Genomic DNA, 26688 nt, shown 5'->3' with positions numbered 1-26688 from the left:
CCAAGTCTAAAGCAGGAAGAAATCAAATTCCTGAAAAGACCAATAACTAGTTCTGAAATTGAGGCAGTAATTAATAGTCTACCAACCAAAAGTCCAGTAACAGACGGATTCACAGCCAAATCCTACCAGAGGTACAAAGAGGAGCTGGTACTGTTCCTTCTGAAACCATTCCAAAGAATAGAAAAAGAGGGAATCCTCCCTAATTCATTTTATGAGTCCAGCGTCATCCTGATACCAACACCTCGCAGAGACACAACAAAAGAAAATTTCAGGCCAATATCCCTGATGAACATCAATGCGAAAATCCTCAATAAAATAGTGGCAAACCGAAACCAGCAGCACATCAAAAAGCTTATCCACCATGATCAAGTTGGCTTCATACCTAGGATGCAGGGCTGGTTCAACATACACAAATCAATAAACTTAATCCATCACATAAACAGAACCAATGACAAAAACCACATGATTATCTCAATAGATGCAGAAAAGGCCTTTGACAAAATTCAACACCCCTTCATGCTAAAAACTCTCAATAAACTAGGTATTGATGGAACATATCTCAAAATAATAAGAGTTATTTATGACAAACCCACAGCCAATATCATACTGAATGGGCAGAAACTGGAAGCATTCCCTTTGAAAACTGGCACAAGAGAAGGATGCCCTCTCTCTCACTACTCCTATTCAACATAGTATTGGAAGTTCTGGCCAGGGCAATCAGGCAAGAGAAAGAAATATGGGGTATTCAAATAAGAAGAGAGGAAGTCAAATTGTCTCTGTTTGCAGATAACATGACTGTATATTTAGAAAACCCCATCATCTCAGCCCCAAATCTCCTTAAGCTGATAAGCAACTTCAGCAAAGTCTCAGGATACAAAATCAATGTGCAAAAATCACAAGCATTCCTATATACCAATAACAGACAAACAGAGAGCCAAATCATGAGTGAACTCCCATTCACAATTGCTACAAAGAGAATACCTAGGAATCCAACTTACAAGGGATGTGAAGGACCTCTTCAAGGAGAACTACAAACCACTGCTCAAGGAAATAAGAGAGGCCACAAATAAATGGAAAATACTCCATGCTAATGGATAGGAAGAATCAATACTGTGAAAATAGCCATACTGCCCAAAGTAATTTATAGATTCAATGCTATCCCCATCAAGCTACCATTAACTTTCTTCACAGAATTGGAAAAAAATACTTAAAATTTCATATGGAACCAAAAAAGAGCCCATATAGCCAAGACAGTCCTAAGCAAAAAGTACAAAGCTGGAGGCATCACACTACCTGACTTCAAACTATATTATAAGGCTACAGCAACCAAAACAGCATGGTACTGGTACCAAAAGAGATATATAGACCAATGGAACAGAACAGAGGCCTTAGATATAACACCACCTATCTACAACCATCTGATCTTTGACAAACCTGACAGAAACAAGCAATGGGGAAAGGATTCCCTATTTAATAAATGGTGTTGGGAAACCTGGTTAGCCATATGCAGAAAACTGAAACTGGACCCCTTCCTTACACGTTATACAAAAATTAACTCAAGATGGATTAAAGACTTAACCATAAGACCTAAAACCATAAAAGCCTTAGAAGAAAACCTAGGTGTTAGGAACAGTTTCTCTTCAAAGGATTTCACCCCCCTTGTCCTTTGTTCTATTTTATAAGTAATCTTTCCTGCCTTTAACAGGCCCAGGCATCCACCAAGCTTGTAGCTGACCCACACTGCCTTACTTTAAGTTGTTAGGTACAAACAATAAACTTCCTGGTTCTTTGTCCTATTCTAAATGCTAAATCTAGTCAATTGGGATCTGTTTAGATTGTGCAGTCTGGCCCCAATTAACGGGGGAAGTGGGGGGAGGCAGGGAAGACACAGAAACAGGAGCGGCATTAGGAATAAAAACCCCTGCTTTCCTTTGTTCGGTGTGCTCTTGTGATTGTGACTGACGCAGGCAGCACCCTTCTGCAGAAGTAAATTTACCTTGCCGAGAAGTCTTTTGAGTGTTCGTTTTCTTTGCAACTCCCAGCTCATTTCTAACAATTTGGGGGCCCTGCCTGCGATCCCATTCTTCTCCGGAGAAGGGTCTCCGGTCATCTTCTGGGAGGGGATGCATCCCACTGACTTGATGCAGTGGCCTCAAAGGCTGGAGACTGAGACCCACCCATTGTGACAAATAAACCTGGAATCTCAGCAACGCGAGAAGAGAAGGACTACAAATACTGTGGCGACCAGGTAACTATGTGCACAGACCAAGGTAAGAAAAGCCGCTGGGGTGGTAAAGAGCTTCCTTGATGGTTGGAGTATCTTGGAGGTTGAAAGTGCGTGAATGGTAACAAGCACTACTGCTGTGCAGAGTGAGTGAGTCCAATCTGCAGTTCCGTGGTCAACTCATATGGCTTATGGCGGCCCTTTGGGGGTCCCGTCAGGGTTTTCTACTGATCCATCAATGTTAAGAGGGACCTAAATTCCCTCTGGGGAAGTAGCCAGAGAAGATGAAGCAAAAGGAGAAGAGTGTGAGAAACCTCCAGTGGTTGGGGGGCAGGGGGCGGGTTGAGGCTGTAGGAAAGGAAAGGCAAGAAATCTCCAGCAGGGGGCATTGAGCCTCACAGAAACTTCCAATAGTTGGGAAGGCAAGAAACTTCCAATAGGGGATATTGAGCCTCACACCAAAACCCCCAAGATGGGAAACACCCCAAATAAGGCAGGGCATAAAAAGGATAACACTAGCAGCAATAACATTCCCCCTGATAGTCCCCTAGGGCTTATGTTAAAATATTGGAAAGATAATGAAAGGACTAAACACAAGAAAAAGCAACAGATGATAAAATACTGTTGTCTCATTTGGACCCAGGAACCAATCCTCAAACCCTCAGTTTTCTGGCCAAAGTTTGGGTCATATGAGGATTGGATTTGTCAGCTTTCAATAGAACATATTAATAGTAAGAGCCCTACCTCCCAAGAGGAAATAGGTTATGCCCTATGTTGGTGGCAAGGACCTGTACTCCTTCACCCCCTAAAGACTGGAGGGAACAAGTCAAAAACTAACCTTTGGTGGAAAGTTGGTTGTAATCACACCTCATCAAGTTAGAACCAACCATCTTAAATCAAAAGGCAGGAAGGTGGCTTACTGACTCAACAATTTTAAAATATGAAGCTATCCTGTTAGAAAGAGATTATTTAACACTATCCACTGATAATTCACTTAACCCAGCAGGTTTCTTGACTGGAGCTCCAAATCTAAAGAGACCTGAACATGAGTGTTTAGATTTAATTAATTACCATACAAAAGTTAGGCCTAATTTAAGAGAGATCCCTTTCAAAACAGGGCAGCACTTATTTATAGGTGGCTCTTGCTGAGTAACTGAAGGAAAAAGATATAATGGGTACTCAGTAGTCAATCAATGGGGAAGCCCTTGAAGAAGTAGAGTCAGGAAGACTGCCCAATAATTGGTCTGCCCAAACATGTGAATTGTTTGCATTATATCAAGCCTAAAGCACTTGCAGAACCAAGAAAGAACTATTTATACTGATTCCAAGTATGCTTTCAGGGTAGCTCACACTTTTGGAAAAATTTGGATTGAACAAGGCCTTATTAATAGCAAAGGTCAAGACCTAGTTCACAAAGAGTTAATCACCCATGTATTAAATAATCTCCAGGGCCGGGCGTAGTGGCTCACGCCTGTAATCCCAGTACTTTGGGAGGCCGAGGTGGGCAGATGACCTGAGGTTGGGAGTTCGAGACCAGCCTGACCAACATAAAGAAATCCTGTCTCTACTAAAAATACAAAAAAATTAGACAGGCATGGCAGCACATGCCTGTAATTCCAGCTACTTGGGAGGCTGAGGCAGGAGAATTGCTTGAACCTGGGAGGCGGAGGTTGCTGTGAGCCAAGATCACGCCATTGCACTCCAGCCTGGGCAACAAGAGTAAAACCCTGTCTCAAATAAATAAATAAATAAATAATCTCCAGCTGCCAGAATAAATAGCTATTGTCCATGTCCCAGGACACCAGAAAAGCCTTTCTTTTGAAAGTCAGGGAAATAACCTTGCAGATCAAATAGCCAAACAAGTGGCTGTTTCCTCTGAGAGGCCTGTTTTTCACTTAACTCCTTGCCTTCCTCCCCCTACCACAGTCCCCATTTTCTCTTCTACTGAAAAAGAAAAATTAATAAAAACAGGGGCTAAGAAAACTCAGAAGGGAAATGGGTATTATCAGACCAAAGAGAAATGTTATCCAAACCTCTCATGAAGGAGGTCTTGTCTCAGCTGCATCAAGGAACCCACTGGGGACCCCAAGCTATGTGTGATGCAGTTCTCAGAGTTTATGGGTGTATAGGAATTTGTACCCTAGCCAAACAAGTTACAGAGAGTTGCTTAATATGTAAGAAAACTAATAAGCAGACTCTAAAAAAATCACCACTTGGGGGAAGACGTCCAGGACTAAGACCATTCCATAGTGTCCAAACTAATTACACAGAAATACCTCAATAGGTCACCTAAAATTCCTATTAGTAATAGTAGATCACCTCACTCACTGGGTAGAAGCTATTCCCTTTTCAAATGCAACTGCTAATAATGTAGTTAAGGCATTAATTGAAAATATTGTACCCAGGTTTGAAATAATAAAAAACATTGATTCAGATAACGGAACTCGTTTCACTGCAAATATTGTTAAAGGGCTTACTCAAACTCTAGGAATAAATTGGGAATATCATACTCCATGGCATCCACCTTCATCAAGGAAGGTAGAAAAAAATGAACCAAACTTTAAAGAATCATTTAAATTGATTTTGAAAACTTCATTGCCTTGGACCAAGTGTCTCCCCATTGCCCTGCTCAGAATTCAAACTGCCCCTCAAAAAGACATTACGTACTTGGTCTATCTTCCATTCGAACTGCCCCTCAAAAAGACATTACATACTTGGTCTATCTTCTACTTTGTCTTCTCTTAGGACCCAAGGTCTCTTAGCAAAAACACCGCCTCTTGAGTTTCCAGTGCATCTGTATCAATCTGGAGATTACGTCCTCATCAAAACCTGGAAAGAAGAAAAACTCGAACCAACCTGGGAGGGACCTTATCTAGTGCTCCTAACCACTGAGTCAGCAGTCTGGACGTTAAGAAAGGGTAGACCCATCACAGTCAGGCGAAAAAGGCATGACCCCCTTTGGAGGCATAGGTTGTCACTCCCGGGCCAACACCTTCCAAACTAATATTTAAAAAAACTTAACCTGTCTAACTTGCTTCCTCTTTCTTTCGTTAGCTACCCAGGAACATTTTATTATCAATGTAACCTGATCATCGTTTCCTCAAACAATTACATTTGATGCTTGTCTTGTTATGCCCTGTGGGGACCTACAAACCCAAAGGCAACTAGCCTCTTCAGGTAAGTACCTTTGCCCTGGCCCTCTAGAACACACAGAACCCACCCCTAACTCTCACCGTTGTGACCGTCTAGCATGGTATTTGAAACCCTGTAGCTCTTGGGAACGTGTTTATTGGACCACTCAGTACCAAGGCTGGACTTTTACGGAAGGTCCCTGTGCCGCCCTAAAGCCTTATCTCTACATCGCTAAATGAACCACCCCCTCTAATTGTCAATCCTAGCAATGTAACCCAGTTCTTCTCTCCATTACCACTTCTACTTCCATTGACCCTAAGCCCACCTTAGGCTGTCTCTATGGTTTAGGAGCAAATGTTGCTGGAAGGGACCCTATAGCCTCCTTGAAATATATTTTGTCCACCATTCTCCACCTCCTACCACTTCACCTTCCCTAAATCCACCAAATCAAATAGTGGGTGCCACTCCTCACCCCCTTCCCAATGACAAAACTTAAGTAGCTATTGTAAAAGTAAAAGATTTAAAACAGACTTTAGCAATTGAGACTGGATACCAAGAAGCAAATGCCTGCATGGAATGAATTGAATATTCTGTTTGCACTCTCAACAAAAGCAGTTGTTACGCTTGTGCACACGGTAGGCCAGAGGCCCAGGCTGTCCGCTTTCTACTTGCATGGCCTTCAAATCGACTGGGTGTGGACTGTATGGTAGCTCTCTTCTAGCACCCCACAGCCTGGCGTAGTAAGTCATGCCAAGCTCTCTCTCTGCTATTGCCTGAAGTCCAGCACCCTGCAGGTCAGTCCCTGAGGGCCACCCAGCTTCCATCTAACGATGCCAATTTTACTTTGTGTCTCTCATGACAGGGAGAAAATTTGGCATTTCTTGGAGACCTAAAGGGATGCAGTGAGCTTAAGCCTTTCTAAGAGCTTACCAATCAGTCTGCCCTTACTCATCCTCGAGTGGATGTATGGTGGTACTGTGGTGGACCCTTACTGGACACTCTGCCAAGTAACTGGAGCAGTACTTGCGCTCTAATTCAATTGGCCATCCCTTTCACTCTGGCATTCCATCAACCAGAAAAAGGAAAAACACCACCATAAAACAAGAGAGGCCCCTCACGATCTTTTGATTCTCACGTTTATATAGATGCCATTGGAGTCCCATGAGGGGTACCAGATAAATTTAAAGCACAAAACCAAACAGCTGCAGGGTTTGAATCCTTGTTCTGGTGGGTAACTGTTAATAAAAACGTGGACTGGATAAATTATATCTACTATAACCAACAACAATTTGTCAGTTATACTAAGGATGCCATTAAAGGAACAGCTGAGCAATTAGGGCCAAATGGCCTGTGAAAATAGAATGGCACTAGATATGATACTAGCAGAAAAAGATGTAGTCTGTATCGTGATAGGAACCCAATGTTTTACCTTCATCCCTAACAATACAGCCCCTCATGGAACAATCACTAAACCTCTACAAGGTCTCACCTCCTTATCTAATGAGTTAACCAGGAATTCTGGGGTAAATGACCCCTTTACAGGATGGTTAGAAAGGTGGTTTGGTAAATGGAAAGGACTCATGGCTTCTATTTTTACTTCCCTTGCAATTATAGTTAGGGTACTCATTCCCACTGGCTGCTGTATCATACCTTCTATTCATGGATTAGTTCAATAAAACAATAAAACTTATAAAAACAGCCCCTACTAAAACTTTCCTCATTTCTTTTCCACCCTATTCTGACAAGCTTTTACTGCTAGACAATCAAGAAGAACAGCAAAGTCAAGACATGTTAGATAAGTTTGAAGAAGAAAGTGTATAAATTCAAGAGGGGGAAAAGTGTTAGGAACAAACAAGTTTCTCTTCAAAGGGTTTCACCCTCCTTGTCCTTTGTTCTATTTTATAAGTAACCTTTCCTGCCTTTTACACACCCAGGCATGCCTTCATCTACCAAGGTTGTAGCTGACCCACACCACCTTAAGTTGTTAGGTACAAACAAACTTCCTGGTTCTTTATCCTATTCTAAATGCTAAATCTAGTCAATTGGGATCAGTTTAGATTGTGCAATCTGACCCCAATTAATGGGGGGAGGACACAGAAACAGGAACAGCATTAGGAATAAAATCCCCTGCTTTCCTTTGTTCAGTGTGCTTTTGCGATCATGACTGATGCAGGCAGCACCTTTCTGCAGAAGTAAATTTGCCTTGTTGAGAAATCTTTTGTCTGAGTGCATGTTTTCTTTGTGACTCCAAGCTCTTGTTTCTAACATAGGCAATAACATACAGGACATAGGCATGGGCAAAGACTTCATGACTAAGACACCAAAAGCAACAGCAGCAAAAGCCAAAATTGACAAATGGGATCTAATTAAACTAAAGAGATTCTGCGCAGCAAAGGAAACTATCATCAGAGTGAACAGGCAACCTACAGAATGGGAGAAAATTTTTGCAATCTATCCATTTGACAAAGGGCTAATATCCAGAATCTATAAATAACTTAAATTTACAAGAAAAAAACAACCCCATCAAAAAGTGGGTGAAGGATATGAACAGACACTTCTCCAAAGAAGACATTTATGCAGCCAACAAACATGAAAAATAGCTGATCATCACTGGTCATTATAGAAATGCAAATCAAAACCACAGTAAGATACTAACTCATGCCAGTTAGAATGGCGATCATTAAAAAGTCAGGCAACAACAGATGCTGGAGAAGATGTGGAGAAATAGGAACGCTTTTTATACTGTTGGTGAAAGTGTAAATTAGTTCAACCATTGTGGAAGACAGTGTGGGGATTCCTCAAGGATCTATAGAACCAGAACTACCACATGACCCAGCAATCCCATTACTGGGTATATACCCAAAGGATTATACATCATTCTGCTATAAAGACACATGCACACGTATGTTTACTGCAGCACTATTTACAATAGCAAAGACTTGGAATCAACCCAAATCCCCGTCAATGACAGACTGGATAAAGACAATGTGGCACTTATACACCACGGAATACTATGCAGCCAAAAAAAGGATGAATTCATGTCCTTTGCAGTGACATGGATGAAGCTGAAAACCATCATTCTCAGCAAACTAACACAAGAACAGAAAACCAAACACTACATGTTCTCACTCATAAGTGGGAGTTGAACAATGAGAACACATGGACACACGGAGGGGAACATCACACACCAGGGCCTGTCGGTGGGTGGGGAGGCTAGGGGAGGGATAGCATTAGGAGAAATACCTAATGTAGATGACAGGTTGATGGGTCCAACAAACCACCATGGCACGTGTATACCTATGTAATGCAACTGCACATTTTGCTCATGTACCCCAGAACTATAATTAAAAATACATAATTTCAACTTTGCTGTATATATTTGATACTTTTCATGATAAAATGGGGGTGGGGGAAGCCAATCTTGGCAATCACCAATCCTCTTTCTACTCCCTTTACTACAGAAATACAAGTGGCATGTACTACCTAAGGGTGTCTTTTCCAGAGACAGATTCATGGGAACACTCTAAGTAAAAACTTACTTACCTTTACACCTTCTGTCCTAGCCTGGAAATATATTCATTTCTTCTAATCAAACCACTTATATGAGTCAAATAGATGATTAGAATTCCTTTGTGTTTATACAAACCTTAGAGGCTCCATTACTGGATAACATGTTTGGTTTCAAACAATTCCTTTGAAATAATAATACTGTTTTAATACGTCTTTGAAGTTTTGCTATTTTTGCCTAGAAAAAAAAGAGAAAAAAAATAAATACTAAGCCAGAGTACTATATATCACACAGAGATAGAGGGTAAATTATTTGCCAAAGTAGTTGTGTAAGACCTAGACATCTACCCAAATGAGAAATTCTAATATATGCAAAAGCTTGAAATCACATTTTATGCTTGTATAACATATACATATATATAAATAAAAAAATTTTTTTTTTGAGATGCAGTTTCGCTCTTGTTGCCCAGGCTGGCGTGCAATGGTGCGATGTCAACTCACTGCAACCTCCACCTCCCGGGTTCAAGTGACTCTCCTGCCTCAGCCTCCCAAGTAGCTAGGACTACAGGCATGCGCCATCACACCTGGCTAATTTTGTATTTTTAGTAGCGACGGGGTTTCTCCATGTTGGTCAGGCTGGTTTTGAACTGCTGACCCCAGCATCCACCCGCCTCTGCCTCCCAAAGTGCTGGAATTACAGGCGTGAGCAACCATGCCCAGCCTATGCTTGTATAATATTAAAGGTAAGGAAGATAAAAATCTCAAACTTCGGCCGGGCGCAGTGGCTCACGCCTGTAATTCCAGCACTTTGGGAAGCCGAGGCGGGCAGATCACTTGAGGTCAGGAGTTTGAGACCAGCCTGACCAACATGGAGAAACCCCATCTCTACTAAGAATACAAAAAATTAGCTGGGTGTAGTGGCAGGCGCCTGTAATCCCAGCTACTTGGGAGGCTGAGGCAGGAGACTCGCTTGAACCTGGGAGGCAGAGGTTGCAGTGAGCCGAGATCACACGACTGCACTCCAGCCTGGGCGACAGAGTGAGACTGTTTAAAAAAAAAAAAAAAAAAGGCTGGGGGCAGTGGCTCATGCCTATAATCCCAGCACTTTGGGAAGCCGAGGCAGGTGGATCATGAGGTCAGGAGATTGATACCATCATAGCTAATACAGTGAAACCTGTCTCTACTAAAAATACAAAAAATTAGCCGGGCATGGTGGCGGGCGCCTGTGGTCCCAGCTACTGGGACTACAGTAGGCTGAGGCAGGTGAATGGTGTGAACCCTGAGGCAGAGCTTGCAGTGAGCCGAGATCGCGCCACTGCACTCCATCCTGGGCGACAGAGCGAGACTCCGTCTCAAACAAACGAAACAAAACAAAAAACTCAAACTTCTAATTGGTCTACAATAAAATTAATGTGGTTAAAAACATCAATCAGCAAGTAATACTAGAAGAGGAAAACAAAAAGTCCAAAAAAGCTTGAAACAGGTTGTACAAGTTCTAATAAAGGATATATTTAGGTTTAAAAGAAACTGCCTATTTTTTTTTTTTTTGAGATGGAGTCTCGCTGTCGGCAGACTGGAGCACAGTGGTGCAATCTCTGCTCACTGCAATGTCTGCCTCCTTGGTTCAAGCAATTCTCCTGCCTCAGCCTCCTGAGTAGCTGGGACTACAGGCACACACCACCATGCCCAACTAATTTTTGTATTTTTAGGAGAGATTGGGTTTCACTATGTTGGCCAGGACGGTCTCGATCTCTTGACCTTGTGATCCGCCCACCTTGGCCTCCCAAAAGGCTGGGATTACAGGCATGAGCCATCGCGCCCGGCCGAAGCTGCCTAAGTATTAAGCCTGTCAATTGACACAGAATGCCTAACAGTTCTGAGTATTTCTCAAAAGCCAATATTGCTAAGCTATAATAAATTACATTGCCTATGATATGTTCTTACATTAGGCTAATGGCCAGGAATCAGGTATGTCTTCCCTTATTGTTTTCCTTTGCTAATATGAAAAATATCACCAAATTCTTCTTTTTAAAACGACTCACATGGGCCAGGTGTGGTGACTCACGCCTGTAGTCCCAGCAATTTGGGAGGCTGAGGCTAGAGAATCACTTGAGCTCAGGAGTTTGAGGGAAGCATGGGCAACATGGTGAAACCTCATCTCTAAAAAAAAAAAAAAAAAAAAAAAAACCCAAAAATTAGCAGGGCATGGTGGTGTGCACCTGTAGTCCCAGCTACTCTGGAGACTGAGGTGGGAGGATTGCTTGAGCTCAGGAGGCAGAGGCTGCAGTGAGCCACCGTACTGCAGCCTGAGCAACAGAGCAACAACACCCCCTAGTCCCCTAAAAAAGACTCAAATGAAATCAAAACTTACCAAAAGTTTATCAGCTATTCCTTCATGCTTATTTCTGCACTCTGTCTTCCCAATGCGTTGGTTCAATTCTTTCAGTTTCTTATCAAATAGTTCATAATTTATGCTATGGATCTCCTGTTGAATCAAATGTCTGACCTAGAATTTTAAAATAAAAACCAAAACACCCTACGTTTCAAATTTAAAAGCAATTTCACTTTCTACTTAAAAAGCCTTGCTGTTTTCCAGATTTACTGTAACCAATTAAATATAGTTTATTTATATTTGTATGTTTATATAACTATACCAGTAAGTTTTATAAAACTTGAATATTAAACTCAGAACACACCCAATATTTAAGTATACTGGACATGTTAGAAATTAAATTTATTCTCATAATGCTAACTTTAGTTTCCTATAGTTCCACTTGAATTCCATACTATACATTATAGAAACAATTAAAAGACTATATGCCATTTATATTTTTTAATATCCATAACTCCTAGTTAGTATTCCATATAAAGGAACTCTACTTATCTGAAAACCAGCGCCTGATGAAAATGGTTGGTTGGTCTGTAGTAGATACAGAACAAATTACACAAGTGTGAGACTTGACATTACCACTAATAAGCTACTTGACCCTTTAGTCAGTCACATTATTTTTGAGCTTCATTTTCCTTGTTGACAAATGAGTAGATGATATAATAAATGTTGAACAAGTGATACTCAAAGGGTTTTTATAGGAACAAAAGGTAATAAGCAAAAGAGCACCATAAAATAAAAAACACTGAATTGATATGAAAGAAATAAATATGTAAGATAATCACCATTACTTCCATAATTTTTTTAAGGGGTGGCTTTCTTATTGTTAAAATTGAAATAATATCAATCAGTTGGTTAGCTCAGCTAGTTAGAGCATGGTGCTAAAACTGAAAGAAGCCAGCCGGGTGCAGTGGCTCACGCCTGTAATCCCAACACTCTGGGAGGCCGAGGTGGGCAGATCACGAGGTCAGGAGTTGAAGACCAGCCTGACCAACATGGTGAAACCCCGACTCTACTAAAAATACAAAAATTAGCCAGGCATGGTGGCAGGCAACATAGTTTCAGCTACTCTGGAGGCTGAGACAGGAGAACTGCTTGAATCCAGGAGGTGGAGGTTGCAGTGAGCCGAGATCGCACCACTGTATTCCAGCCTGCGTGACTGAGCGAGACTTCGTCTCAAAAAAAAAAAAAAAAAAAAAAACGGGAAAAATAGCCAAGGACAATTATGTAGTTACCAATGTTATCTGCCATAATGCATGCCATTCTAACAAATCGTAGTAGCTATAATATGAAAAATTCATGAACTTATCTTTTTTTTTTGAAAACAGACTGGCCCATTTTCAGGGAGAATAATTAATTTCAATGCCCACTGATATGAGCAGCTCTGCTGAGCCATACATTCAGAAACATTCACTGTAGTTTTTCACTCAGTGTGTATCCTCCTGGTAAGCAATTTTCACCACAGTGTAAGTAGTCTTTGTTAATATGACCTGTTTTGATACATTTAAGGTATTTATAATATTTATATATTTTTTCCTCCAGTATCTTGCTTCATGATGCTCAAAATAGAACACATAGTTCCTATGTTAAACTCTTATATTGATATCACCTGGATGATTATATTCTTTAATTTTGATCATTCCCAAGGCTCTTCCTTCCTGTTTCCAACTGTTCTCACTCTTCAACATTGTCTACTTGATCTCTTCTCTAATGCTTCACTAACATTTCTTCCATGGTTTCTCTACATTAGACATGATTGTCATTTTTACTTTCATAACTTTTAAACATGTGAGCAAATGAATGTGCTCAAAATATATTATTTTAAAAAAAAAAGGCTCAGTAACACATACTATTATATTTTTTGAGACAGAGTCTCGCTCTGTCGCTCAGGCTGCAGTGCAGCGGCATGATCCCGGCTCACTGCAACCTTCACCCACCAGGCTTAAGTGATTTTCCTACCTCAGCCTTCCTAGTAGCTGAGCCTACAGGCATGCTCCACCATGTCCAGCTAATTTTTATATTTTTAGCCGAGACAGGGTTTCACCATTGTTGGCCAGGCTGATCTTGAACTCCTGACCTCAAGTGATCCACCCAACTTGGCCTCCCAAAGTGCTAGGATTATAAGCGTGAGCCACCATGCCCGGCCAATACTATTATTTTTACCGATGACCATTACCTATTACTCGTGTGGTTTCTATGGATCAATCACATTTGTTAGTTCACTGGCTGGGTTCAATATGTGAAGCTCATACCCACATGAATCTTGGAGAAACAAATCTAAATGTTTTGAACGTGGAAACACTGTTTTGTACAGTGTTTCTCTAACAGTGTTCCTCATCCTTGGTGAGGAACAATCACATGGGATGGTTGTTAAAAATCAAATTCCTAGGCCCCATCCTGGATCCACCAAACACAATCTTTTGGAAAGGAGCCTGGAAAGCTGTATACTAAACAGTTACTACAAATGATTTTTATCAGGTACGTTTGAGAAAGCAGTAGCCTACCACAACAGTCTTCAACTATTAGCTCAAGAAACCACAATTTAAACAAGTACTCCTGGTGGTTCACATTGGGACAGGTCCTTAAATTTGATCATTTTTGACTAAGTACCCATCATGGGGTAACTCCTCTTGGTTAGACTATACACTTGTTCTAATTTAATGGTAATGTTCCTTACACAGAAGGAAGACACAATAACCTCCATCAAATACCTCATAAATGTTTTTACCAATGGTAATGTGCCCATCAACAGGGAATCAGATTGAAGTCCTGGCTTCAAAGTGGAGATGGCAGCCAAACTGGCCTAAAGTTTGGAGAAAGTACAAACTTGTCTCCAATCTGTGCCAACTTTCTGAGATACTGGGTAGAGTGAATAACTTAAGACTGTAAAGGAAAAACCCTTCCTCTTCAGTAATTTAACTGGAATTAACCAGGCCATGCTCCTTATGAAACCTCAAAAGGCTAAGAAATGATCACTGCAGGACTCTTTCAGTAGGGGAGAACAATGTCAGAATGACGGGGAGGGCTGTCTTATTGAGATTCAAACAAGGTAAACATCTAGATATGGTTGAGAGAGACAACTGTTTGGACAGCAATAAGAAGTGAGGAAAAGCTAGCTATTTAGAGATGGTTATGTACACATCAGAAGTTACTTCTGGCTGGGCACGGTGGCTCACACCTGTAATCCCAGCACTTTGGGAGGCCGAGGCGGGCGGATCACTGAACTGCTGTTCAAGACCAGCCTGGCCAACATGGTAAAACCTGTCTCTACTAAAAATACACACAAAAAGTTAGCTGGGTGTGCTAGTGCACACCTGTAGTCCCAGCTACTCAGGAGGTGGAGGTAGCACTGAGCCGAGACTGTGCCACTGCACTCCAGTCTGGGTGACAAAGTGGGACTCTGCCTCAAACAAACAAACAAACAAACAAAAACTTACTTCTCACTTCAGCTACTAATTACTGGAAACAAGACACAGCTGGAATCCCCAACCTTCTTCTTGAATAACATGGTCCTTAGGGCTAGGATCCATGCTTACCATACTTCTACCCTTTCCCTGCCAACAACAGAACACTTACATATTTTTTACTGTCTCCTCTGGTCTTCTTCGAAGAAAACCAAAAGGTAGACACAGAAAAACTGTTGATTCACCCTTTAAGCTGGTTCTGCATAACTCTTTCCCTTTATTTTCCCTTAATTATTAGGTGAAGAATACACATTCATAGTATATGTAACTATGTAATTGTAATGGTCTGTTTTAAAAAATGGTAGTGTTTCTGTTTCTGAAACAGTTTGCAGGGCAGTTTAGACGGGGAAATTTCGGTCCATTACAGCTGGGAGACGTTAGTCTACTAGGTAATGATTTGTAGTGGTGGCATTCTAGTGGTAGTGAAATAGGAAAACATGGTCATCAAAACCCGTCCTCAGTATAGCCATTCTACTAGAACTGAAACATGCTACACTTCAGCTAACAATTGATCAAACGCATACTGAGACTGTAGTACAATGAGATAAAATGAGGCCACAATGAAAGCAAGAAGTGTATTTAATGATGCTATAAACCAAAATATCAGATAATGTACCATATCCGTTTAAGTTTGGAAAATAGGGCAAGTAAACCTGAATGCACAGGGACTTTGCAATGGACTTCCAGGTCGTTTGAGTCTTCTGGGTTGTGGTGAGATCTACAAATGGATAGAGCTGCAGATCTAAGAACCCCATGACTAGTACAAAAGAGACTGGATTCTTTAATAAAGCTGAAGGTCATGCAGTGTCTGACTTACAGACAAATATGAGTGTAATACTGACTGAAAGCCCATTCTCTTTTTGCAACAGGACTCTACCTACACATGATCCCTAGGTTATTCTGCATGAGACCATTTTCAAGAAACCAGAGCTGTTTTGGTAATGTAAGTAATTATCTCTCCCCAGTCTGTCTAATAATTTGGCTTTCACACACCAGCTCTGCATCAAGTGAAAGTCGTCTGTATTATGCCACTGTGGGGACCAGATAATTAACTTTTACCATGTTTTACTAATCAAAAGTAAAAGTTCCATTTAAGCCCCAATATTTTACCTGTTCCAGGAATGCTGTTTGACTTTCCAAACTTACACAAATATTTTCATTAATTTGCTCTGAAGTTTTCATGCGTTTAACATTTTCCTCGTTTTCTGAAAACATCCTCTTCTTTTGATAATGGCCTTGAGGAGATGGAAAGATTAGAAAGAAAGATATTTTAAAGAAAAAAACAGGTTCACTGTGGTGGCTCATGTCTGTAATCCCAGCACTCTGGGAGGCTAAGGAGGGAGGGTGGCTTAAGGCCAGGAGTTCAAGACCAGCCTGGGCAACATAGTGAAAATTCATCTCCACAAAAAATTTAAAATTAGCTGGGTATGGTGGGGCATGCCTGTAGTCTCAGCTACTCAGGAGGCTGAGGTGAGAGGATTGCTTGAGGCTGGGAGGTTGAGGTGGCAGTGAGCACCTTGACCACTGCACTCCAGCCTGGGCAGCACAGTGAGACCCTGTTTCAAGGAGGAAAAAAGAGAAGGAAATAGGAATTCTCTAATTTAGAGACCCTCTGAGCAAATGGAAAAACTAAAATGTGACACTGCAGCATTTTTTAGAACATTCAATTGCATAAAAATGTACCCACAAATTAACCTTGGAAAAAAATGAGTTATCTTAGGTAGGGTTCTGGTCTCAGATACTCTGTCCCTTTAATCTTACTTAATAATTCAATACACATATACGAACAAAAACTTAACAAATTATGGCATTTAATTCTCTATTTATAGTGACTTAAGTGGTTCTACGTTATTTTATATAAAGGTACTCTTTTTTCATTTTGAGAAGGAGTCTCGCTCTTGTCGCCCAGGCAAGAGTGAAGTGGCACGATCTTGGCTCAATGCAACTTCCGCCCCCCAGGTTCAAGAAATTCTCCTGTCTCAGTCTCCCGAGTAGCTGGGATAATAGGTGCCCACCACCACGCCTGGCTAATTTTTTTTGTATTTTTAGTAGAGACGGGGTTTCGCCATGTTGGCCAGGCTGGTCTTGAACTCCTGACCTCAGGTGATACACCTGCCTCAACCCCCGAAAGTGCTGGGATTATATTCGTTAGACACAGCGCCCGGCTTCTTTTTTTTTCTTTAAGAGACAGGGTCTTGGATCTGTTGCCCAGGCTAGCCTCGATGGCTCAAGTGATCCTCCTGCCTCGGCCTCCCAAAGTGCTGTTAATTACAGGCATGAGCCACCGCACCCAGCCAGTCCTATTATACATATTTTAAATAGATGATACTGTTATTATTTTTAAGCAATTTTAAATTCATCTTGTTAAATGACCATTCTGTAGTCTAGACAAGAACACAAAATTTATAGCATTAAATCAGTTTTTTTCTATTTCATTAACAAAATACCCTACTTCAAATGAAATTCACTTTTGCTATTTTAATGATGTTATAACCCAAGGACTTCATTTATTATTTGGGGTGCTTCTCTTTCTCTACACACACATGTACACACGTGTGAATATATTATCTATCATACTTAGCATGTGATTTACAGGTCAATTCTATAGAAAGAAATAGGGTTGGCTGGGCACAGTGGCTCACGCCTGTAATCCCAGCACTTTGGGAGGCCAAGGCGGGTGGATCACGAGGTCAGGAGTTCGAGACCAGCATGACCAACATGGTGAAACCCTGTTTCTACTAAAAATACAAAAAAAAAAAAAAAAAAAAAAATTAGCCGGGCGTAGTGATGCCCATCTGTAATCCCACCTACTCAGGAGGCTGAGGCAGGAGAATCACTTGAACCCGGGAGGTGGGGGTTGCAGTGAGCCAAGATTGCGCCACTGCACTCCAGCCCGAGCGACAGAGCGAGATTCCGTCTCAAAAAAAAAAAAAAAAAAAAAAAAATAGGGGTTACCAACAATTTTTAAAACTCACTCTTTCAACTAGCCTCCTTCTTAATCTAATAAAACTTCAAAATAAGAAGAGATGTATATGAAATGAACCAAATAATTGCTATAAACCACCTTTTGATATTTTGTACTTAAGGAAAAGTGATTGATTCCTTCTTTGCAATAATTACCCTTTTAATATGGTGGATACCTGTCCCCCACCTCACTAAGAATGGTTCAGAAACAAGATACTGTGAAATAATTGTCATCATTTACCTTTTTTCTGTCTATACTCGTTTGTATATTTGAGACTTTAAAATATCCTAAAGAAAAGTGACTATTTTAATTTTTCTAAAAGGTGCATAAGTATATACTTACTGTTGTTATTAGTGTCAAGTGATGACTGCCATGTTGAGTCTGCACTTTCACAATTTGAAATACTGGTTCTACTACACTCATCGGTTTTCAAAATGTCATCAGCACAGTTGTTAGAAGTGACTGAATTCACCAAATTAGGTGTTTTCTCAACAGGCACAAAACCTGAGTCTTCTGAACATAAAATGTTGTCACTTTGCCTTTTATCATGTGATTCTGAATTGGAGTTTGTTTCTAAATGGAAAACCATCTGGTCAGTTTTCTTATCACCCACGGTACTGGTTACTGTAGACTCTGGCATCTGAACAACACCACTCAATACACTGGGTGGACAGCAACTGGACTTTAGACTACAAGCCCCTTCATGCTCAAAAAGGGATCTTGTTACATTTGTCTGATCCTCAGAATCGTTTTCAGAAGTGTTCAGTGAATCTTTTGCCTCTTCTGTGAAGACTCTGCTGGGGGATTCTGTTGTTCTACTTGGCTTCTGGTACGAACAAACAACTTGTTCCAATTTTGTTTCTGAATGAACAATTTCTTCTACTGGTTTTATGCAATTCTGAGAGAATACTTTACTTTTCTCTGACATTGAATTTTTATTAGAGTCCAATGAGGATGCACCATTTTCAGAAGGGCTACATTTGGTAGTTATGACACTAGGACTGAAACTCTGATTACCGCTTGGAACATTACTCCCAATTGCTGTTTTCAGCGCTTCAACATTCCTTGACTTATTCAGCATCTCTACTTGCTTCCGGCAACTTAGGGGCATTGTCTTTTTGGCTTTTAATATCTTCCGTTTACTTCTATCTGGACTTGCCATCTTTCATATCCTGGAATTTAAGACATCATATTTAAATGCATTTCTCTAGTGAATAAAAGTTATTTACTACTGAATTAAAGTTATTTATTTACAATATTAAAATAACATTGACACTGTCTCTCCGGATTTAGATAATCACCTTACTGAAAATCATATCCATTTTCATGACACTGAAAACATAAAAATCTTTTCTATTGTTTCTATAAATCTAAACTACATAAATTCAAAATCTGTATTGCTAGTAAGCCTCTACCTGATAGTTTTATCTAGCCACTTCTTGTTATATCACCTCAGTGCTATAACCATTCACTATTTATTCATCCAGGTAAGTCATAGTCTAAATAATCTAAACATTAAATTGCACTTATTCATAAAAACAAAAAAAAGTTTTTATAAAACATTCCATTTTCTATACATAATGGCATCTGCTTAAGCTTTCCTAATGTTCAAGCTTCTAAAATAAATGTGGCCAGGTGTGGTGGCTTATGCCTGTAATCCCAGCAGTTTGGGAGGCCGAGTTGGAAGGATTATTTGCAGTAAGGGGTTCGAGACCAGCTTGGTCAACGTGGTGAAACCCTGTCTCTACTAAAAATACAAAAATTAGCCAGGCATGGTGGCATGCACCTGTAATCCCAAGCTAGTCGGCAGGCTGAGGCACAAGAATCACTTGAACCCGGGAGGTGGAGGTTGCAGTGAGCCAACATCACGCCACTGTACTCCAGCTTGGGCAACAGAGTGAGACAGTCAAAATAAAATAAAATAAAATAAAAAATAAATAATAAAATAAAATTAAAATAAAATAAAACAAAATAAAATAAATAAAATAAAATAAATAAAATAAATAAAATTAAAATAAAATAAAATAAAATAAAACCAGCACTAAGATACATAACATTCCAGCTTAAATAAACAAGCCAACTAACCCGGTAGGGTGGCTCACGCCTGTAATCCTAGCACTTTGGGAGGCCAAGGCAGGTGGATCACCTGAGGTCAGGAGTTCAGGCCAGCCTGGCCAACAGGGCAAAACGCCATCTCTATTAAAAATACAAAAACTAGCCAGGCATGCTGGCACATGCCTGTAATCCCAGCTTCTGGGAGGCTGAGGCAAGTGAATCACTTGAACCCAGGAGGCAGAGGTTGCAGTGAGCCGAGATCGTGCCATTGTACTCCAGCCTGGATGACAGAGCGAGACTCTGTCTTAAAACAAACAAACACACAAACAAACCTGATATATATACTAAATAAATCCAAAAAAGAGCACAACACTCTTCATTAATTAAGACCCTAACATGCCTATACAATTCTATTTTTCCTACAGGACTGTGTATTATATGATTGTCTCTTCATGAATACAATTTTTGTATTATTTTCCAAAGAAAACAAACAAATCAAATCTTTCCTCTAGCATGGTTTTATGATGTATTTGCTAAAAGTGATAATCACGATGCATAAAATTAGCAGCTTTGCCTGAAGACACTGCTACAGTTTTGTGTCCTACAAATAAAAACATTCTTATATTATTTTAAAGGGAGAATTCAACCAGGTGTGGCACATACCTGTGGTCTCAGCTACTCAGGAGGCTGATGCAGGAGGTTCACTTGAGCCCAGGAATTAGACACTGCCGTGATCTGTGATTGCACTGCACTCCAGCATGGGTGACAGAGCGAGACCGTGTCTCAAAAAAAAAAAAAGCAGGATTCCTATCAAAAAAAGAAAATAAATATATGGTGAATTTATAATTGAATGTGCTATGTTATTTTTGACAGGAGAAAAGTGCTGTTTTGACTGGAAATTGATGAGAATGAAATCCTACACTTAAAATTTTAAACATCAGATAACTGGGAATTTTTTCCTGATTACCTTCTGGTTCCATAATTTGCACTTTGGCTTCTCTAATACTCACATATTACAGGTGCCAGGCACCAGAGACCACATTCCCAACACAATCAGGCTGACAGGCTATAATTACCTACATCCAGAAATGACTCTGAATCACAAACACATCCCACTAAACACAAATAAATCCCCCAATCACAAAATGCCTGAAACCACTCTACTGCCAGCTGACACAAAGAAGAAATCAAGGTGAAGAGAGACAGGGGTCTTAAATGACTATACTTAAAATATCTTACTATTGTAAATCTGATGAAAACATCCAACCACGTGAACGTATTGTTACTATGGCCCTTCTAAGGGCCTTTGGAAAAGGCCCAAACTAGTAAAATGTGCTGAAATTTAAGCTCTGGAGTAAAAAAATGCCTCTACATTTGATGCATACAAAAGACTTGTAATATGTGTTAATTACAAAGTATAATAAAGTGAACATCTTTGAAATACCCACAACAAATAAGTAGAATACTATCAGTAACCTGCATTTACTTATGTTTCTCCAAACTATGCCCCTTGCACCTCTTCTCCATCCTGATGATGTATCCTAAACTTAGTTTATAATTCTATTACTTTTTCTACAGTTTCATCATAAATGTCATATGTAAACAAATATACTGTTTAATTTTGTTGTTGAGCAAATTATAGCTAATACTTGTTTTTTCAGTTATATATATGTACAAAATTCATCCATGTGCTTATGTATAGCAATAATTCATGTTCTTCTTTGCACTGTAATAATACTTTGGGTAGATATACCAAAATTTGTTTATCTGATCACTTGTTTGAAAGATCTTTGGGTCACCTCCAGTTCCTTTTTTTTTTTTTTGAGACAGGGTCTTGCTGCTCTGTTACCCAGGCTGGAGTGCAGCATGGCTCATGGCAGCTTCAGCCTCCCAGGCTCAAGCTATCCTCCCACCTCAGTCTCCTAAGAGGCTGGGATTACAGGCATGCACCACCACAACTGGCTAATTTGTAAAAAAAATCTGGTGGATATTGGGTCTTACTATGTTGCCCAGGCTAGTCTGAAACTCCTGGGCTGAAGTGATCCTCATGCCTTAGCCTCCCAAAGTGCTGGGATTACATCTCCAGTTCTTGTTGATGTTCTGACACAACAATGCTATTCTGATTATTTCTGTCTCAAGGGGCTTATGTGTAAGCATTTCCTGAGTGAATTTCTAGATACTGATAAGGTATCCATGTTCAACTTTTCAAGAAAGCCAAATTATTTCCTGGAGCAGTTTTACCAGTTTGCATCCATACAGTCAATACTTAAGAGTTACCACTGAGCCACATCCTCTTGAACCCTTGGTATTGCCAGATTTGATTTTAGCCAATCTACTTGGATAAAGAATTAGCTCTCATTGTCTTAATTTGCGTTTCCCTAATTACTATCATCTTTTCCTATGTTTATTAGCTATGTTTACTTGTCTGTAAAAATTCCTGGTTATTTCCTGCTCATGACTTCTTGGGGTGTCTTTCCTCTTTCATTTTCAAAGCATACTTAACATATTATAAACCATATTCTGGCCAGGTGCAGTGGCTCAAGCCTGTAATCCCAGCACTCTGGAAGGCTGAGGCAAAAAGATCACCTGAGGCCAGGAGTTCGAGACCACCCTGGCCAACAGGGTGAAACCCTGTCTGTACTAAAAACTACAAAAATTTGCTGGGTGTGGTGGCACACGTCTGTATTCCTGGCTACTTGGGAGAACAAGGCAAGAGAATCGCTTGAACCCGGGAGATGGAGGTTGCAGTGAGCCGAGATCACACCACTGTACTTCAGCCTGGACAACAGAGTGGGACATTGTCTTAAAAAACAAAAAAACAAAAACCAAAAACATATTCCTTGTCAATCCTTTGTTATATGAGTTACAGGTATCTTATTAGGCTCTTCCTAATTTTAATATAGTCAAGTTAAATAATTTTTTTTCTTTTATGGTTAAAGTTTGATCTCTTCCTTGTGACATCCTTCTCTACTCCATGTTGTGTGAAATAGTGAAGCCTACTGGTGGTAAAGAAGCCTTTCACTGATGTAAGTTATTTAAGGACACGGTGCTATACCATGGCTGTGCAATTATTACAATATATAGTAAGAATGCAGAGTGCCAGCTCAGAGTAAATTTGTTAAACTTCATGAAAAACATGAACTAAATGGTCATCAACATTACACACTTCATAACTGGTTAAACTTACGGCTCTGAGGAGAAGTATTTCACCTGGAAAATGTCTGCATGAGAATGCTTAGGGGAGACAAGTCAAACTGCTGATAAAAGGTGCAAGTAAGTTAAATATTTCTAACTATATAGTTTGCCTCTCATAGAACCCGTTTAGTGAAGTTGAATTCATTGCTGAGAATAAAAAACCACCCAAACTAATTGGGGATCCCTACCAACACCAGAACTCCTCTCTTTAGCCAATTTGAATTATTTGCTATCACATAAGCCACAACTCACAGATCTTTGAGATGGTAATACTGTCCTGTAACACATGCTGCAAAAGATGAAATTACATTTTCTCAAGTTTTAAATTTAATTACATTTTCTCAAGTCATTTACAATTTAAGTCCTTAATCCATCTAGAATTTATTTTAGCACATAGAGGAAAGGACCTATTTTCATTTTTCCCTCAGATGCATAATTGCTTGGCTGTATCCTCACTGTTAACTTCATTTTGAAATAATAAAATTATCTAATCTGTACTTTTAATGTTTTATGATGTAAATCCCACTGAATATAATGTTGTCCATCCTTTACCTTTAACTTTTTTTTTTTTTTTTTGAGATGGAGTTTCACTCTTGTTGCCCAGGCTGGAGTGCAATGGCACGATCTCAGCTCATCGCAACCTCTGCCTCCCATGTTCAAGCGATTCTCCTGCCTCAGCCTCCCGAGCAGCTGGGATTACAGGCGTGTGGCACCAGGCCTGGCTAATTTTGTATTTTTAATAGAGATGGGGTTCCTCAATGTTGGTCAGGCTGGTCTCAAACTCCCGACCTCAGGTGATTTGCCCACCTCGGCCTCCCAAAGTGCTGGGATTACAGATGTGAGCCACCACACCCGGCCTACTTTTAACATTTTTGTATCAATTTATGTTTCTTGTAATATATGAATATTTTCACCTAATGAATTTGTCTTTCAACAGAATTTAATCCATTTACATTAGTTATACATGCCATATTAAAGCCTTAATTTACATTATTTACATTATTGTTACTATATTATTTAATATTAAGGTGTCATTAATTTGTTTTTTTTTAAGATCTGAATCTGCTTCACAATTGCATGGAATTGAATACCTTTAAAGATTTCCAGCTGGGCACAGTGGCTCACGCCTGTGTAATCCCAGCAGTTTAGGAGGCTGAGGCGGGTGGATCACTTGAGGTCAGGAGTTCAAGACCAGCCTGGCCAACGTGGTGAAACCCCGTTTCTACTAAAAATACAAAAAAAAAAAAAAATAAGTAGCCAGGCATGGGTGTAGGCACCTGTAAACCCAGCTACTCAGGAGGCTGAGGTGGGATAATCGCTTGAACCCGGAAGGCAGAGGTTGCGGTGAGCCGAGATTGAGCCATTGCATGCTAGCCTGGTCCACAGGAGCGAAACTCTGTCTCAAAAAAAAAAAAAAAAAAAAATCTGATATAAACATTCATGTGCAAGTTTTTATGTGGACGTAATGTTTTCATGTTTCTTTGTTCTATATACCTAGCAGTAGAATTATTTGGTCATGTGGTAACTCTAGATTTAACCTTCTGAGGAACTACCAGACTGTTTCCCAAAATGGCTGGAATAACTTACATTCACACCAGCAGTGGATGAGAGTTCCAATTTTAACACCTTTTCACCAACACTTCTTATCTGTTTGTCTGAGTATAGTCATCCTGTTTCAACTGATGTAGTGCCTTATTGCCATTTTGATTTGTATTTACCTGACAGCTAATGATGTTGAGAATCTTTTCATGTACTTCTTGGAGGCTTGTGCATCTTCTTTGGATAAATGTCTGTGCAGATTCTTTGAGAATTTAAAAACTGTGTTATTTGCATTTTTATTACTGGCTTGTAAGAGTTCCTTATATATTTTAGATTAAGTCCCTTATAAGATACAATTTACAAACTTTCCCTCGCATTATATGGATTGTCTTTCCCATTCCTTGATGGTATGCTTTGAAAACAGTGTAAAATTTTCATAAAGCATAATTTCTAAAGATTTAAAAACACATTTACGTGTGTTCTTAGCAAGTATATCACAGCCTAATCCAAGGTCCTAAGAATTTTAAAGTTTTATAAGTGTTTATATTTAGGTTTTTGATCCATTTTCAGTTAAGTTTTGCTTATGGTGAGAGATAGGGGTCTGTTGGGAACAGGACCCCAAATCTAGCCATAAACAGGCCCCAAAACTGGCCATAAACAAAATCTCTGCAGCAGTGTGACATGCTCGTGATGACTATGATGCCCACGCTGAAGGTTGTTGGTTTACCAGAATGAGGGCAAGGGAACACCTCGCCCACCCAGGGCAGAAAACCCCTTAAGGCGTTCCAGAACTGCAAACAATAGCATGAGTGATCTGTGCCTTAAAGACATGTTCCTGCTGCAGATAACTAGCCAGAGCCCATCCTTTTGTTTCCCAATTTAAACTATAATCTATAGAAACAATGCTTATCACTGCCTTGCTATCAATAAATATGTGGGTAAAACTCTTCGTGGCTCTCAGCTATGAAGGCTATCAGCCCCGATTCCTGCTCCACACTCTATATTTCTATGCGTGTGCCGGAGCAACAACTGGAGAATGTGGAACTACGCTGGAGGACACCCGAGTACTCTTAAGCAATCCCTGTGGTGAGTAAGAAGGGGAGCTCGGAAGCATCAGGGTAACAATGGGACAAGTGTGGGCTCTGGTTCGTTCCACCTTGGAACCTTTTCACACCGATGATGAGGAGGAAGGAGGGTGTAACGAAGTGACATAAGACGTGACAGAGCAGGTTTGTTGGCCAGCTAAAGCTAAAGTGGCAAAGGAGGGAGAGGTTTGTCCCTACCCTTCTGCACCCCCTCATTATTTTGAAGAAAAAGAGTGGCCTGACCCTCCTGATCTTTTTCCAGAGGACAGTGGGTGAAAAGTAGATGCCCCAGTAACTGTTTGGGCAGTGCCTTGAGCGACCGCTCTCAGTTCTTTTCAGGCAGGAATTCAGCAAGCTAGACGAGAGGGTGATATAGAGGCTTGGCAGTTCCCTGTCAGAATACACCACCCATATCAACAAGGAAATATCATAGCTACGTTTGAGCCTTTTCCTTTTAAAATACTTGAAGAATGTAAACAAGCTATAAATCAATATAGACCAGGTTCTCCTTTTGTAACAGGACTGTTAAAGAATGTTGCTGTCTCCAGCCAGATGATGCCAGCATTACTTCTAGGTAGGTCTAGTTTAAATAAATAAATTTATTTATTTATTTATTTGATGGAGTCTCACTCTGTCACCCAGGTTGGAGTGCACTGGTGTGGTCTCGGCTCACTGCCAGCTCCGCCTCCCAGGCTCACGCCATTCTCCTGCCTCAGCCTCCTGAGTAGATGGGACTACAGGTGCCCGCCACCACGCCTGGCTAATTTTTTGTATTTTTAGTAGAGACGAAGTTCCACCATGTTAGCCAGGATGGTCTTGATCTCCTGACCTCGTGATCTGCCTGCCTTGGCCTCCCAAAGTGCTGGGATTACAGGCGTGAGCCACTGCACCTGGCCTCTAGTTTAAATTTAAAAGGAATGCAAGTACATACTGGAGTCATTAATTCAGATTACAATGGGGAAATTCAAATTGCAGTATCTACTTCTGTTCCCTGGAAAGCAGAGCCAGGAGCGTGTATAGCACAGCTCCTGATTGTGCCATATGTGGAAATGGGGAAAAGTGAAACTAAACGAACAGGAGGATTTGGAAGCACAAATAAACAAGGCAAAGCAGCTTATTGGGGGAATCAAATT

At 40.3% G+C, this 26688-nt stretch overlaps 1 protein-coding gene across 12 annotated transcripts in view; it reads right to left on the bottom strand.

Moving 5' to 3' along the window:
* The window catches only part of ATF7IP2 (activating transcription factor 7 interacting protein 2), a 168021-nt gene that overhangs the window by 34121 nt on the left and 107212 nt on the right, over positions 1-26688 (bottom strand). For 11 of the 12 annotated variants that reach the window (XM_055099479.2, XM_055099483.2, XM_055099482.2 and 8 more), the window contains 5 exons: positions 20400-20543; positions 18024-18853; positions 15827-15951; positions 11235-11369; positions 9003-9101 (listed from right to left, as the gene is read on the bottom strand). In XM_055099479.2, the coding sequence (XP_054955454.1) occupies positions 9003-9101; positions 11235-11369; positions 15827-15951; positions 18024-18843 (1179 nt within the window). In that variant the 5' untranslated portion in view covers positions 18844-18853; positions 20400-20543. Of the gene's footprint in view, positions 1-9002; positions 9102-11234; positions 11370-15826; positions 15952-18023; positions 18854-20399; positions 20544-24649; positions 24733-26688 lie in introns of those variants that run through there. The other variant, XM_055099484.2, reaches the window with a different exon arrangement.

Source organism: Pan paniscus, chromosome 18, assembly GCF_029289425.2.
Source record: "Pan paniscus chromosome 18, NHGRI_mPanPan1-v2.0_pri, whole genome shotgun sequence".
NCBI lineage: Eukaryota > Metazoa > Chordata > Mammalia > Primates > Hominidae > Pan > Pan paniscus.
This window is presented reverse-complemented; position numbering and strand designations above follow the sequence as displayed.